At 39.5% G+C, this 16,678-nt stretch overlaps 1 protein-coding gene across 1 annotated transcript in view; it reads left to right on the forward strand.

Moving 5' to 3' along the window:
• LOC140941588 (nuclear pore complex protein Nup85-like) overlaps nt 1-12,515 on the forward strand; it is a 60,438-nt gene extending 47,923 nt beyond the window's left edge. Inside the window, exons 23-25 of the mRNA XM_073390608.1 lie at nt 788-839; nt 1,479-1,649; nt 11,187-12,515. Of these exons, the coding sequence (XP_073246709.1) occupies nt 788-839; nt 1,479-1,649; nt 11,187-11,267 (304 nt within the window). The 3' untranslated portion in view covers nt 11,268-12,515. The remainder of the gene's footprint in view (nt 1-787; nt 840-1,478; nt 1,650-11,186) is intronic.
• The last annotated feature ends 4,163 nt before the right edge of the window (nt 12,516-16,678 follow it).

A 16,678-nucleotide genomic window follows, 5' to 3' on the forward strand; every position in this document is an offset into this window, starting at 1 on the left:
CCGGACTGAGTTTTCAGATACCTCAAGGCACTTACAATTACGAGTGTAAACTACTCGTGAGGATGAAAGCAATTGTATACTCGAACTTTTTAAGTTTCTTTTAAAAACTGTTTAAGAATCCCAGACAATTCAGTTCCAGTATTTACAAATTCAATGAAAATACAGTTTGTTGCTGGTTTTAACATTTACAGTTTTTAAAATTTACAGTCCAAAATAATTATTGTCTAGGTTCCTTGTCACTCAGTTATTTTTGTCATTTTTTTACTCTTTGTGTCGTTTTGCAATACTACTTGTGACTTTCTCAATTATGAAATTATTAAATGTAACCAGTTTACTGCGTAGAAGGCGTTCGAAGGGAAATTGGGGATCCTTAACACGCAAAGGGAACGCGAGGGAGCAAAGAGAAACCTCGCGCGCTCTTCGCGCACCCGTACCCTTTATTCTCCTTTACCCTGCCTCCCAAAGCGTTTCTTAGTCCAGTAAAGTGACGATTGTTTTACGTCTACTTGTTGATGTTGCCCTATGTAACGGAATCCAAGACAATCTTGGATTCTGGATTCCACGCCGTGGATTTCGGATTCCAGGTACTGAATTGTGGATTCTTTGTCTGTGGAATTGGGGTTCCGGATTCAAATCGTTAGTGGGATTCCGGATTCCAAAACCCAGGATTCCAGATTCCAAAAATGACCGGTCTGTAGGCCGGCCGTTTCTGACGTTTGGAAAGCGCCCCTAGTAAATTGTATTTACCAGTCTATAATTCGTACTTCATTTGCTGCTTTTGTTTTAGGTTGTGGTTGACTTTATTAACAGACGCTATACCGCTTCTGGAACACGAAGAGGTAGGAGATTTTGGATGCGTTTGCTTCTTTTTTCTTTCGTTCTCTTTTTCTGATTTTCATCAATAATGAACTACTTGCTGTAATGAACAACAAAATATATCCAGGGCATTACTGGTTTGCACGTGACGTTATAACGGCCATGTTGGTGGTCAGGGACAATAGCATTTCTCTCTCTTTTTGTGTAAATTCTTCGGAAACAATTTTATTCTATTTACCACCAACATGGCCGCCTTGTCACGTGGTTGCAAACCAAGAATAGAGCCTAGAGTCTGGTGTGCAGCTTGCCTCGTCCCTAAGCCTCATTAGGGAGCTTTAGCATCGACGACGGCAACGGCAGCGAAAACGTCAGTTTTAAAATGAATTCTATGATGTGTCGTGATTGAAATGAAACCTCTTCAGCAATACTTTCCCATTGTGGCTTCATGAACTGGTTCTAACTTTAAGCGTCTTGGTGCAAGATTCTGTGTTGTGACCATTCAAATAAAACCTCCTGTGCGGACGTTAACCTGAAATGTTCATGTTTCCGTATTTCACAAATAAAATCTGAGTCTGTTATTTTGAATCTCTTTTTATTGTTACTGAAATGGGGGCCAGTTCTGGCAGTTCTTTTAACACGAAACCCGTTCCTTCCTCGTCTAGGTCATTTTCTCCAGCTCTCAGACGTACGAACTGATGCACTGTTTAGATGAGATAAGGCTCTCCTTCAGGACTGAAGAGTATCTGGAACATCCTGACAAGGGTCTCTCTGAAGAGCGGTCAAAAAGAGCCGCCACTCGAGGCCCCGGAGCGAAGACATCTAAGAGCACCAAGGTATTTTGAACCAGTTTAATTTTCCGTGCATAAAGCATCACCTAGACCAAACTGGCCTCAGCCGCATGTAACTACCATTACCCATATATTGCAGTGCCCTCCCCCCAGAGTGTGTGTTTTGTCCCGCCCGAATGTTTGTTGCAGGAGAAAAGTTAGCTGTTGCTAGGCAACTAGCTGCGGGTTAAAAACTCTTAACCCTGTCCCTCCCAGGGTGAAAGAAAGGTGGAGTCTTGAAAGGTGGTTCTAACTTTTGAGTCGGTAATCAAGATGCTGCAGTGTGACCATTCAAATTGAACCTCTTTGCGAATACTTTCATCTGGTACTATTTACTTTTTTTAGCATTTACAAAATGAAATTTGGAAATTAGGCAACTTTTGACTTTTGTTACTTCTGGGAAAGGGTTAACATGCGGTTGGCCGTGAACCCTGGTGAACCTGTGGTTTTGCTTTCCCAACGTAAAATCCTTTCTTTCATCGCCGACTCAATCCTCTTTCCTGTCGCAACCTGTCAGCAGCGTCAACATTTGTCTTTCATCAATTAAATATATACAGTCGTCTTAGTTAAATATTACTCTTGCGTACGTACTGATGGCTACAAATACCTCCTATCCATCTCACGGACTGCTCTGCGTGTTTCAAAAATACTTTCCCCATATGTTGTGATGTTAAGGAATGTTTAGAATGAAAGAGTGTCAGTTTCTTCGTTCAATCAATGTCGAATTCATCGCTTCAGCTCGTAGATAGATTAAGGGCTGTGACTATAAGGGAAACTAAAGAAATTTTTTTAAGGTCGAAGTATTTGCAAAACGTGAAGAAAAATCTATCCTCTCGGTAAAGTTGATGGAAAGTCTGGGAAGTTTACTTGAGGTTGTCATAGTTTCCTGAAGATCACTGGCAAAAGCCATTTTCATGTGGAAAAAAAATTAAGTAGACTGATTTTGATACTTTATAACATCTTGAACAAGACTTGAACGAATTGTAGATTGTTTGAAAAACGTATAAAGAGATCGAAAACGAAGATGAGATTAGTTAAGGTCTTCTAAAGAAGCTGAAGAAAATGTGAAATGAAAGATAACGAGAAATCGTTTAGAGGTCAAAGAAAAGTCAGGCAATTGTCAGAATTTTTTGTTTTTATTCCAGTGAATGGTAACCCTGCTCCGATAAGCTCAGATATTTGTCGTTAAAGAGCATTGGAACAATTAGGCCAACTTGTTATTATTTTTGACTTAGCTACAATATTTATTTCGATTTTCTGATTTTGTCACCAGCAAATAGATTAGGCAATGAATATATGGCATTCGAAGTCCTTTTCTCGTAATAATGAAACGTTGCCATGGAAGGTTTTTTAGACTTCATTTATTCAACATAGTTTCGCACGCCCTCCGAGAAGATGGAAAGTAAGCCAGAAAAGTATAACATATTCCGTAGCTTGATCTGCCTTGAACATTATAGCTGGTTTTTGGCAGCACGGTGGGAAAGCTGTGTTGTTGGTCTTCATATAAAAAGGTCAAGTTTTAGAATTTTTTCCCATGATACGCTAAACTGAATGAAGCAGTTCTTAATCGTTCTTCAGTCTATTCAACCGAGCAGGAAAAAAACCAATGAAAATCACCCTAGTTTAAGTAAGTATTATTTCGCGTTCTTGTTATTACTATTGCTAGTTGCGAGCAAACAATTGAGTTGTTCGTCGCAGCTGTGCAGCTATGCACGTACACATGCACGTATGTACGCTAAACTGACGCACGGGAACGGCTCCAAAACGCACGGCATCCAACTTGCTATGGGGCATTGACAACCCGGGTGACAAGAAGAGGTATTCAAGCCACACACGAGCAAGGTCGTCAACGCCCATCTTTGGCAAACAAGGTTAAGTTTGCAACTATGTCTCTCCCGTTGTGAGTTATTAACGTTCTGTCGTGACCAATAAAAACGCTCGCCAACGAAGATGTTTTGAAATAAGTTAGAAACATCAGCAGTAAAACTGCTCAAACAACAACAACAACAGCAACATCATTTAACTTGTTTATGGAACGTGAAATGAAATATTTTTGCTCAGCATCTTATGGTGTTTGCTTGAGGTAGGGAACATCTGGCAAGCGATTCTAAAAACTAAATGCGGAATGAAAGTAAATTTAGTGTTTGTAAAAATAGGAATTGAGAGAATCATTTTTATAATAGAATGCGTGAAATTAATGAATTCTTTACAGAGAATTCGTAAGTAGTCTAAATGGTTCGCAGTATGAGAAGAAAGTCAAACACGCGTGTAGCGAACGCTTGAACATCCCCTCGCTAATTTCCTACAAGCTAAATATATGTCTCTTGAGGGGATTTCTTCCTATAGTACTAACATATTATATTTTCTTATGTCGCTTAGTTTCTAGTAGAACAGTTTTACCCCTTTAATCAAAGTCCCGGCTACGCAATTCCGTGCATAAAGCTGGCTTTTCTACTATTTAAGAGCTATTTGATTTTTCTATTGCGTAGGCTGGCAGGGGGAGACTGGAGAGAAGTAGAACTTTCCCCAAGCAAAGCCTAATTTCAATTCAACTTTTCGTTCCGGCGGCGTATCTCCGTTCGGAGTTGCCAGCTGGTTCCAAAACTTGGTAATTTGAAGTCGACGAAAGGTTTTCCTCGGAAGTAAAAATTTCTTTAAAACCGAAGAATATTTAAAAAAGATTTCCTGGTAACTCTTTCGTTTATATAAAGAATTAGGCCCGGGGCAAATACCCATTAAAAAACTGTATTAATGGACCTATTTTGTAGAGAAATCTTTTGAATCGCTGATAAAAGTGAAAAACCCTTCTTTATAAGAAGAACATGTAGAAGCATTAAATTTGATTCAAATTCAAAAGCTATAAATATAATACAGGGGCAAAGATAATTGTTTTTGTTGCAGCTGTAATAGATCTATACAAGCCTTGCCGAATTTGCCTCAAAGGTGCCGCGATCCTTTAAACACTGCAAATGAATTAAAAGTTTTATATGTGGTTATTTATTTCGCGACCAGCAGAGGCAAGTTTTATTTACAAAACAAGAAAGCACTCTGTCTTAAACGAGTACCGAACTAACCACCCCACCTCGAAGCCACCAGAATCTTATTGTTGAGTGCATTAATGAAAAAACAAATTTAGAGCTGGTATTTTGTTCTCACGGCCACATGCTCAGTGAACAAGCGTAGCAATTACTGTATAGTTTTGGCGGAGATTCTTTGATGAATAATTGAGTTGGGTTTCCCGCTGGAAGCAAGACTCCTCAACGTACCGCATTGCATGTGGTCTTAGAGCGAAACGCCAAACCAAAACTTTATTCAAGTCCGCCTTTGAAGCTGTGTTTATTGATGACTCGTTTGGCTCGACAAGGCATCTAAAGAACCTGTATTAGGCCCATGTCAGGGTCCCTATATTTGGCAGCTCGGCAGTGGGTAAAAAGAAAAACGAGAAAGAAAGGATTTGGTAACTCGGCACTAAATAAAAAATAACGAAACATACTTTAGTTGCACGTCAGCGCGTCCATATGTTTGGGGCTCAGCAGTCGATAAAAAACAAGAATTGACAGTATATGCGGGTATTTCACTCGCTCTTCTCTCCCTAAGGAAAGTAATAGATTGTAGTGTACATCAATGCAAAACCTATTTAACTCTCGCGAAAACACGGTAGTGGACTGATAAAATTAGAATTACCCAAACTGTCGCAGCTCGACTTAAGTATTAGGAGAGACAGACAGTTAGGATAGATTCTTTATTTTACCGCACATATAAATAGCCAGTGCTCCAGTGCTTCTTATTTTACCACTGATCCTGTTGATTAAAGCAATTGTTTGGCCTTTAATTTTTTCCAGAGTTTTCGATTAAGTGGAAATTGAAGCTTTTGAATAGTACGGCTTTAATCCCAACCGTCCACAATTCATTAATATGATTGTCGGTGAAACTACTTCTTGATATTTAACCGGCGTCAAAACTTGCCCTCGTCAGCTTTTTCCGCTTTTCAAATATAGGGTGGAGAAACTTCTGAACATTGTAGACGACAGAAATATTACAAAAGAGGCGGAGGATTTAATCGCTTAAAATAGATAGCTTGCATGCATTCAGATCCGTGTGAACAATTATTCCGGTTTTATTGACTACGGAAAATTTGGTGAACAAGATTTTCGTTCTGTTCGCCAATATTTCTGCAAAGGGTTACTTTTCGCGCCATTTTGTCAACAAGAAAGCCCTGCGACGACTCTGTCGGTTGCACTTTGAGTACGCATGCGTCGATCCAATGGCCGATCTATCCTCCGGAATCGCTTGACTCAATTTATCGAAGAGGTCCATTATATTTTCACTTGTTGCTTCTCTACCATTCTTGATTATTTAAGAGCTATTTTTGTCGAAGGGCTGGCTATTGCGTCGTCCAATACCAGTTTTTTTTTAATGCCTCAATGTCTACAGAAATTGAGTCCCGTCTGCATATTAGGTTGCTCGTAAAATATCCATTCCAAATATTTGTCTTTCGGTTTTTTTCCAGGCACGAAACAAGAATTGATAAACCTTTAATTTGCGTCTGAGCCGTATCACGTCATTTCGTGCAATCTATTGTGGATAAAAAATGATAATTTTTTTGGTTATTTTAAGGCAGCTTTTAGCTCATTTTTTGTGTTTGCAAAGAAAGGAACTACTAGGTAGAAGGGTACATACAGTGTGTAACGACACTGGATGAAACTAGTTGAGCCGGTAACGGACTTAGGTTGAGGCCCCTTAGTCTGGTAATGGCCCATCTGATCCTATTCATCGCAAATATTAAAATTTTCTCTTTCACGTTAATTCTAAACATTTCTCCCTGCCGTATTTTCTTCATTAAAACATTCGTTCAGACAGTTTTTGTGCCAATAACTCAAGCACAACCCACTTGAAGCATGTTTAGATCGGCCCCATCCTCGGTTGGATTTCAAAAATAAGTTGCTGCTACTGAAATACGCTGAAATATTTAAAAATAAAGTAGCCGTTTGATAAAAATATTGATAATAATATTGTTCACTCTGCAGCCTTTTTGTCCAACGAAACATCCGCCCTGTTTGAGTTTAAAGGGGCAGGTTCACGGTTCAACGCATGCTCATTTATCAAAATGCTATTTTTCTGCTGGGACATGCTGTATCGTCTATGGAAGCAATATGACCATGTCATAATGTTGTCAAAGAACCAATCTGCGTACTCCTCCTGGCAGTCACTTGATCAACTTATGTGCAAATAGCTGTAAATTAATAAACCATGGAATAAAACCTTCGGGTCAACAATAAATTCAACGTTGGTATTGTTGGCATAATCCACTAATTTTTTCTGCGATTTTAGTACTCCTCCATCCTACTTCAGGTTACTTTGAAATACACTTCTACTTTGAAATACACGCTGAGATTGCTGAGATACATGAGAGTGGGATTATTAACCGATAGAATTAATAATAAATTGGGAAAAAGTAATTTAATTAATGAGCATGCGCTTATCCGTGAACCTGTCCCTTTAACATTCCTATAGACTGACTTTTGGGAGAAAAAGCTATATTCAGAGATGAAAGCGAGTCTAAAGCGTATGGACTCTACTACCCTGTATACTGTGTACAGCTTGCTATGAAAATAGAATTACAGTGAATTACAATTTTGTAATTCCTCTTAGGACTGTCTGTAAAAGCCTGTGTGCAAACTTTCCTATCACCTTGCCAAACATAAAGAGAGAGAGAGAGAGATAGAGAGATACCCAGGCCTCGGTTCCCGAAAGGCTATAATCCAGGATTAAAATTTTGTTCCACTTTTCGAATTTACCTTTCTATGCATTGCTTAGGGTAACTTTTGCGTTATCATTTTGTTTTTTTGGAATTTAAAGTACAACAGTATTTTGTGAGCTCGAGTTACATGTCCTTAGACAAGAAAACCTTGTTTAAAATTTGGCTTAATCGTGGGTTAAACTTAAGCATCTTTTGGGGAACCGTGCCCTGAAGTTTGCAAGTGATAAATTTGACTACTATTAGTAGGGCGCACGCGCGTGAACTCGTCCCTCCACGTTTCCTCGTGGGTGGCGATTTTCACGTGCGCTTACATATTTTGCTCGCTTTTCGAAACATTTTTAAAAGGGGTTTATTGTAGTCTAGCAGTAACTTCCCAGACCAGAGTCCGCCGTAAAAAAATCTGCGAAACGTGCAGTTAGTGCCGAGGATGGGGTTTATCTAGCTTTAGATCTAAAAGAGCGCATGAAAGAGGCTCTTAGCGCAGCTTCTAATGGCAGCTTTCTCATAACAAGACGTGACATAATTATCAATTTGTTGTTGGGACTTCATAGACTTCCTATTGCTCAAATCATTCTCAGGATTTTTTTGTGGGCAGTTTCTGGTGCTTTTGAAGAAATCGTATCCAAAGTTTATCAGGGGCAACCAACGACCGAATGTTTCCAAATACGTTAGAAGTGTCTGAAGAAAATGTCACAGTTTTATCTATGATTTAGAAGCCTGTGGTTAATTTGGAGCCTCCCTGTGGTTTACTGAATATAACTTTCAATGTTCATCCTAGTCCTACTCTGTCAATATTTTTCTTTTTGAGAACACTTGTCATTTATGACATACTTTTCTAAAGCGATGTTTTACCGAGTGAACTCTGACAGTAGATTTGACCTTCTACTGGTAAATATCCTGCTAAAAATAGAAGAGAATTTGGGATTACAGAAAAAGCGTTACCGCCGCCAAAGGGTGAAGTGTTTTGCTTTAATGAGGAAGTCAACCAAATATGCCATTAATGAAGTCGCGTCAAACCCGGCACGCGAAAAACAGTGGAGACTCTAAACTCTTAAAAAAAAGCCTTTTACCTTTACCATACTTCTCATTGCATCAAATCCGGCCCTGAACGTTCTAGATATAGAGTCTCCCGCGTTTGAAAAGTCTTTTCGTCCGGTTGAGGTTTGCCGTGAGGCAATTTACTGTTATTGCGCATCTCGCCACATCTGGGATTTTTTAAGAGTTTTCCGTCGCTCACCTCTCGAAAATAATCGAAAAGCCGAAAGAACTGTCGGTAATAACAGCATCAAATATAAATATTTGGTATATAGTGAGGTTACAGACAAAAACATGAGCTTGTCAGAGATTTGGATTAGTTTGCGGATAGCACGAAAGGGCGGAATATTGTTATCATCTTAGATAATCTTACCCCAAGCTAATTTTGAGTCTCAAAAGTGAAGGAAAAGACTGATCGTGCCAATTCTGCGTACACTGAATAGATTTGACCGGCTTAATCTCTGGCAAAGCTAACAAAACAGATTCATTACGTCAAAGAAAAAAGATACTATTCGCTGTAATCCTTTTGACGTTAGTCGTGGTGTGTTTGAGGAGGCGGGAGAGGGGAGGGGAAGGGGGAAGGGCACAGAGTATATAAAAGTAGGGTATCCCGCCCAGTGATCCCGCCTATTTCCCTGAGAGGGATGTTCCAAGCCAAACTGTTTCGTTAGCGAATGGAGTTGTTGGGAGGTGACTGTAGAGGGACTTGCTTCTATCTATTTTCACACGTACAATACGTTAATACCAGACTACTCGAAGTGATCCCCTCTTCCATAAAGTGCTTTCTCGCACAAAACGATACTTTGTAACAAGACGTGAGCGTGTTACGGGCACGCAAATAAAACTACTTATCATTTGTCATGACGCAGCTAGGGTTTAATGGGTGTTCCCTCAAACGTATATGCCGCTTCTTTGACGCGAGAACTTTCTTGCGTTCAGTCAAGGCACGTAGCTTTGTAATAATTATAATAATAGCGTGAAGTAACAAAAGGATCAAGTGGCACCATTCAAGCGAAAGCTATGTGGTAGCACTCCACAAGGAAAAAAAACAACTCCAGGAACAAGTGGCGGCTCTCAAAAAGCTTCCGTTTGAATTCACTTGTAACACTCTGCATTTTGGTGCACGTACTTAAAGTTATAAAGACAACTATAAAACCTTATCACAGTAGCTTTGGCTCTGTTTTATTTTATGGAGAGTTGTTCTGACTTTTGCCTCTGCGCAGCTACAGTCACACAACTTGTCCATTCAAGCGGAATCTTTGTAAGATCACTTGTTTGTCAGCTTGTTTTTCTTTGTGGTTCTTTGTGGCGTGATCTCCGATTTCTCCAGGAAGTAACAAAGAATTACTGAAGCGATTCTGTTAAAGAGAATAATTAGTAACAATTAACTGACGTAGCGACGATATCAGTATTCGATATTTTCGTCAGGAAATAATTTGGGACGAAAATTCAATAGCAGTGGCAGTAACCTGTCTGTATTTTGGCACTCTCATCCTCAATAAACATCCTCTCTTTTTGTTTTGGCGGCTACATGCATACTTAATTCTGTGGCATGTACGTAGCTTGTGGGGGTGTCCTAGTCAATTGAGCTGCTTGTTTTGCTTCGTTACGTTCTATTTTCTAGATGTTTTAGTTGTGAGGATGTCCAAGTCGATTGAACTGCTCATTTTTCTTCGTTACGTTCTATTTTCTAGGTGTTTTAGTGGCAAAAGTATTTTTTGTTGTCGGAGCACTGAACAACAAACGGTGCTAAAAGGGCGTGATGTGCGGCACTGTGACCAAACATCTTAGAAAGGAACACTTCTCTATTGAAGTGTCAGTATGTTTAGCACTAAGTACTTATTAAGGACACCGTTTTTAAGTTCTCATGGTAGACGGAACGACGTCTATCTCTACGTGGTCAGGGTTGTCGCTAACTTTCCAAGTTGCTAGGTATATACAATTGCTAGGCGTGAAGTCGAACAGCCAGGAAGTTCTAATGTTCTATGTTTACCTCACTATTATCTCCTCGCATGATAGCACAAATCACCAAACACAAACTTTCGATTAGTATGAATGCCATTTGCTACTGCTTGTCAGTTTACTTATGATTTAAAATGTGATTGAAAATCGATGAAAGTGTGATTGAAACTGTTCGCGTTTGTTGATGTTTTGATGTTTTCAGTCGGTGCGAACCGTTAGGTTGAAAAATAAAATCCTAATGTGTGTCAACTCAAATGATTAAGTCCTGACCAGTACTTTATAACTCTTGCTTAATATTCAGATTTTCTGCCAAGTGGCTGCATTCTTTTCTCTCTTAGCGCTTGCAATATTTTCCTTTTTTTTTTCTCTCACTTTCTAATAACACCTGAAGGAGGATCATATTAAGATCTCCCCTTACAGATAACCCACCCACCCTGGGAAAGGTTGGCCTCACCACCGCGGTCTACGTCCCCTACTCTTTTCGAACAGTGTTCGAAACAGTTCTTTTACGTCCCACAAGAACCAGGTAAGAGAAAGTGCTGTGTGAAGGAACCTACGGTTTTTCGTCCTTACCCGAGAAGACTAGAAAGTCTAACCGTTTGCAGGTGCGACTACAAAGGCAGCCCTTTCTTCTCAGAAAGACCCTGAGTGTTGGTCTGGCCACGGTTTGAACCCGTGTACTCCCGCTCAGCAGACTGGCGCTTTCCCAGTTGAGCTAAGGTAACTCGAAAAGGCTCGAGAAACATTCGAAAGGCTCTCACTTTTTTTTTTCTTTTTTTTTTCAGGCGCAAGAAGAGGAAGAGAAAGACAAGATGGACCTGATCCGCTTGGCTCTGGCGCGTAACCTTTCAAGAACTATCTTATAAAGCTGGCGACTCGTCGACTTAAGGCGATGAACTGCTCCTAATCATTTGCTAAAAGGTTGGAAATATAACGAAAAAATTAAAAGCCGAGAATGTTAAATACAGCTAAAACATCTCGGAAATGACCTCTCCACCTCCTTCAGAACAAAGGTGGTCGCTCGTGAGTAATCAGCGGAACACTGCAGGTTTTTAAACGTAGGTTGTCAGTGAGGCAGTTCATTCGGTCTGTTTGTGAGGACACCTTGTGGCAATAACATAACAGGATCCCGAATTGAGGAAACGGTTTGGGGGAAGTTCTTCACAAGGTCGCAAAAATGTCAGAAAGGAATTTGAACGGACTTATGGACAAATATGATAGTCGGTTATCAACTGAGAACAATCCTGAAAATTGAAACTAATTTATTGGTTTTTTTTAGGTTGAATGGATATTCTTACATAATCCGGACTATTATTCATGTACTTTGATACACCAGCCTAATCACTCGCTAGATTTCTTGGACATTTCGTCCATGAAACCACACAAGTAACTGATGTTGTGTACTGAGTAAAAAGACTATTTCGCCCATATTTTTTCTTAAGTTAATTGCCAGAATTCAGGAGACTGATAGGCAGTTCCCAGTTCTCTGGGTAGTTCCTATTGGTCAAGGAAACGCTAGGGCGAAATTTTGACCTGAGTCAAGGGAAATTGATATTTTGAGCGGAAAGGATCAAGTAAACTTGAGTCTGTAACATTGTTGATTCTTCAGGCTAAATGAATAATCTCGTAAAATCGCCAGTCATGTATGGCTGCTATTCTTGAACTTTGATGCTCTTAACTTTGCCCTTTGGACCGTCATTTTTGTTCAGGAAATTGCACAAAAGGCACTACTATCCACACCTTTTTTATGATTTGAAAGGGCCACTGACAGCCAAAGCTCACTAGTAAACCATGAGGGCAAAGCGATTATGAAAATCTCACTTTTACTCGACTTAAAACCAAAGAGACTTTACAGAGGTGATATCCAATGTATTGGGCTGTCTGTGGATAGGAGCAACGCTAGTTTATTTGGCTTTTGTCTTTATTTGCCTGACAGTTGAATTTAATATACAGAATTGATCAAATAGAGGCAGTTTGTTCTGTTCTTGATTTCCATAACATAAGAGGTCTTCAACGAATCCCGCTGTATAGTTTTGCTCGATACAACCTCGTGTTTCACTGTACCTATATAGCTCTTAGGTATCTTCAAAATAAATTACATTTATATATCTGAATTGCTTTTCTGAGGCATTTCACTTGGTACTCTCAGACTGTCAGTCAGGTAATGAACATTTCTACTTTGAAGTCGGTGAATGAAATCATTGTAAAGAAATCTACTCGGCTGAGCAGTACACTAGTCTACAGTGGCGCACGAATTTTTTCTAAGAGAAAATAAAAACGGCTACTTTTAGACAATCTTCCGTTGGCGCAAACGTTATGACTTTGACGGTAAAAAATTCGACTTTCGTGATTGTGAACGTTATTAAGCATTTTTTTTGCCCGTGTTCTTCCGGCCAATTTATTATGATACTGGTAGACCTAACCAAGAACAATACGTGTGCTTTATTCAGAGAGCAAAGTTTAAAAACATTGTACATGTGCTGCATGCGATTATGGTTTAAAGAGGAAGTTCTAACTAGCTTGAAAGTCTCCTATTGCATCTTTGACCGTTACTCAAAGAGAAGCTGTGGTGGTCCTCAAGGTAAATGATTGTAAAATATCACCATTTAATGTTGTTAGGCAATACTTTTAGCTTAAATCTTCTAACGCGTTGCTGTATACCACAAGCATGAGCAACAGAGCTTCAACCGTGAATTCAGTCTGTGCATTCAGTGCAAAGTAATCTTTTCACTCAAGTGCCCATGCAAAAACCAAAACTGAAAAACCCTCAACTTCATTATAACTGTGAAATGAATAGAAACGTGAAAGTAATGCTGAAGAGGTTTTCGGATATTATTGGTAACATCATAGGAATTCATCCACAGACTCAGAGTTACTTACTAAATAACAGCGTGTAAAAGTCCTGCTATAGAGGTTTCGTATGGTCACACCGTAGAACTGCGGCCTCTACTTACTCTAACGTGGAACTACAATTGATGATCTCTCTAATCGAGTAAAAAGGATAAGCCAACTTAGTGATAACCCCCACGGTCCTGGGTCAGTTTCCTATTGGGTCCGCATTCTCTATCTGCCTCGCATGTTTCATGTTTCATATTCCTTGATCTCAGCATTTTAATTTATAACACCAAATTTGAACGGAATATACTCAAACCATATCTTTTTTGGCGAGCCTGCGAATCTGTTAAATGTCGTATTTGAGTTCCTGCATGTCCTGTTTTCGTCCTGTACCCGGCCATCTGCCATACGGTTGTTTGAAATGCCCCCAAGTGTTTCAGCCGCTTTATAAGTAGTTCGAATTTTCCTTCCTCTTCGTTTTAAGCCTTTCCCTTTCGGCGCTTTTACCTTTTTACAACACCACGCACATAGCAGATGTTCCTGTCCAAATCGCTCACTATCAGCGAACTATAGTCACCTCCTTCAAGAAACCGTAAATTTTGGCCGGTTGATTCTTCCACTTTTACTTCGCTACAGAAGCAAACCTCAGTTGTTAGTTGGTTTCTTGACCAAAAAAAAAAAGATCAACTCCAGAAACGTTTCATTGGCATGATTTGACGAAGTAGTCAAGCAGTATCATTTCTTCATTTTATACCTCATGGCTTGCAATAAAAGATTGCGTTCATCGTGTGGGAGTTATAAGAAAAAAAATTCGTAACATTTAATACTAATTGCCCTTTCTGTAGTTATTAGGAGACATATAAATCGCTTACTTCTTTCTTATGTTTTATTCTTATTCAGTCTTATTCCTTTCTTTTTTTTTTGCTTGTCTCGCTAAAATTTTTATTGAACTTTGCCGATTATGCTCTTGTAGCCGTTTCAGAGAGCGCTTTGCCGGGCTCTTCTCCTAGTCTTTCTAAGAGTCCTTTATTTTTCTTCCTTCGTCGCTCGCTCGGTCGCTGCGCGACCTCATGCATTGAAGCTCACTCCGCTCAATTTTAACAACTTATGAGAGGTCGACTTGTAGCAAGTCTACTCCTCTCCACAAGGCAGTTCTTGTTCATCGTCTCAGAAACGCAAATGTGGAAACAAGCAACTATTAGCTTCAGCAAACGGCGCTTTCGTAAGAAAAACGAGAAAGGAAGGAAAACAACTGGCTTTGACAACCTTTTTTACGCATTTGAAAAAAAACATCTGTTAACTAGCTCTACTGAAAACAGTCCATTACTGTCTTTGTAGAATCCGTTCTTATGTTATTTTTTACACCGACTAAAACACCCTTAACGTCGAATGGGATTAGATAGAGTAAAACCGAAAGTGTGCGTTTTTAGAAGTAAACGTTTAATTTTTCTTATACACTTTTGGCCGCTTGAGAACCGTTTATCCTTGGCTTAAAAGTAATTCCACTTATGTCTTTTCTTTTGTGTTTTATTCTTTCCTTTCTTCCTGGCAATTTAAAATTTCTGTGTTTTTTTTCTGCGCATGTCAAGAGCGCTGCTTCTTTGACTTGGGGGTGTTACGTGTAATTATACCGAACTGAGTAATTATAGTACTGCAGGATCCGTGGACTCAGTAATCATAATTATGTTTTATCTTATCGGCCTTTTTACCGTGCCGATCGGGGGAAGAAGGCTTCAAGTGCCGGTCCTTGGATTTTTTTCTCGCGCCCTGCCTGTTTAAACTTTGCCGGCGCGTCAAAAGAGCAAGCTACTAAAAGCGCTTTTAAACGTGTCAGCAGTTTGTTTTAGTGGTCGCTTATCATCTTTACTTAATGAGTCTGCGGCGGTAGAGGCTTTACATCCACCTCTCTGCTTGAATACAAAAACAACAATCGGGCAATGTATGTGTTTTTTCTTTGGATTTAAAGTTCAGATTATCTTGCGCGGCCAAAACAACTATTGGTATATCAAGGGATGTAGATATAATCAAGGCGGTAAAATGGTCGCGCAGTTTGCTCCCTGCCTCCGGGCGCGTTTGATGTCTTTAATACAATGAGCGTATCGTTTGTTAATTTTATTTCAGTTATTGCCCCCTCGCTTAATTTCTCGCACCAGGCTATACAGCTTTCAAATTAGCGCCGGTGGATCGAAGGATTGTTAACAGCAATTTGTAATTATTCGAGAAAATTATCCTACTTTACCGATTGCAGCCAAGCCCTGTTTTCATGCTGTTTACCACAAGTTTGTTAGTTATCGTGTTAGCATTTCGGATTAGCAGAATTTTTGCTGCTTCACCAAAGTTTAATCTTCTCCGTCTACACCGCAGTTTATTGTTTATTCGCCATATAGTAATGCTTCAGGCATCACCCGTTAAAACTCTCCTTGGTGTAGTTTTTTTTACGTTAGACACGGGTAGTGAAATTTAGGTAACATGTGATTAAATCATGCTCAGAATTTGCCTTGAATCCACAAAAAAGCTATTTGCCGCCTAGATAATAATTTTCAGATCTTGGTCTTTTTTCAAAAGCGGCCCATGGTCTACGAAGAGAAAGCTTTCGTCGCTTGAGTAAAGTCTCGTTGCTTCTGAGAATTTAAACAATCCTTTTGGCTTGGCTTGAACAGGCATCTCGAGTCTAGCCGGACAAAACGGCCATAACCTCTCTTCCTCTTAAAATGATTTTTTATTAGCGGGTTTTATCAAGGATCATAAGCTTACCGGTGGAGCGACAACGAATTAAAAACTCATTCATCTTGACAGAAGCAACTTTACTGAATGTTCAAAGTTTCAAGCTTGAACTTAGAGTGATATACTTACAAAAATAATGAGCGTGAGTGGTCGAGCATACTCCACTTAACTCTTACTAAGATTTGCTATGTGAAAAAAGTGCGTTTTTTCTCTTTTACACAAGTGTATTAATTACTCATTTCTCAAAGCATCATGAAGTGGGCTTTCATCCTGACATTGTTTTTCTAGGGAGGGTTTAAATCTATAACCTGATATCGATCGACTGCTAGTTCGTCATTCGTCGTTCCATTTCACTTCCCTTCATAGTTTCATTTAGCTCGAAATATTTTCCTCATGTGGCTCATTTTGAGTCAGGCTTTCCGTCAGGATGGCGAATAATAGCTATTATATCGCTGATAACTTTGTCGGACCGCACATGAGCCAATCAGATTTCTTCTGGTAGTATTTCAATTACAAGGCTGACCCTGCACTGCCCCTTTCGTATTTAGATGAGTTTTATGCCCAAACTAAAACGTCTTGGAAACTAAAACAAGGAAGTTGTGTTGAGTCGGCATTGGCAAGCCACCATACGAGTTCCTTGCCAAATTGAACCTTAGAAATTATTTTCTTTTTCAAGTATAAATAATAACAATTTTTATTTATTTGCCGAAATTTTTTA

This window comes from Porites lutea, chromosome 6, assembly GCF_958299795.1.
Source record: "Porites lutea chromosome 6, jaPorLute2.1, whole genome shotgun sequence".
Lineage (NCBI taxonomy): Eukaryota > Metazoa > Cnidaria > Anthozoa > Scleractinia > Poritidae > Porites > Porites lutea.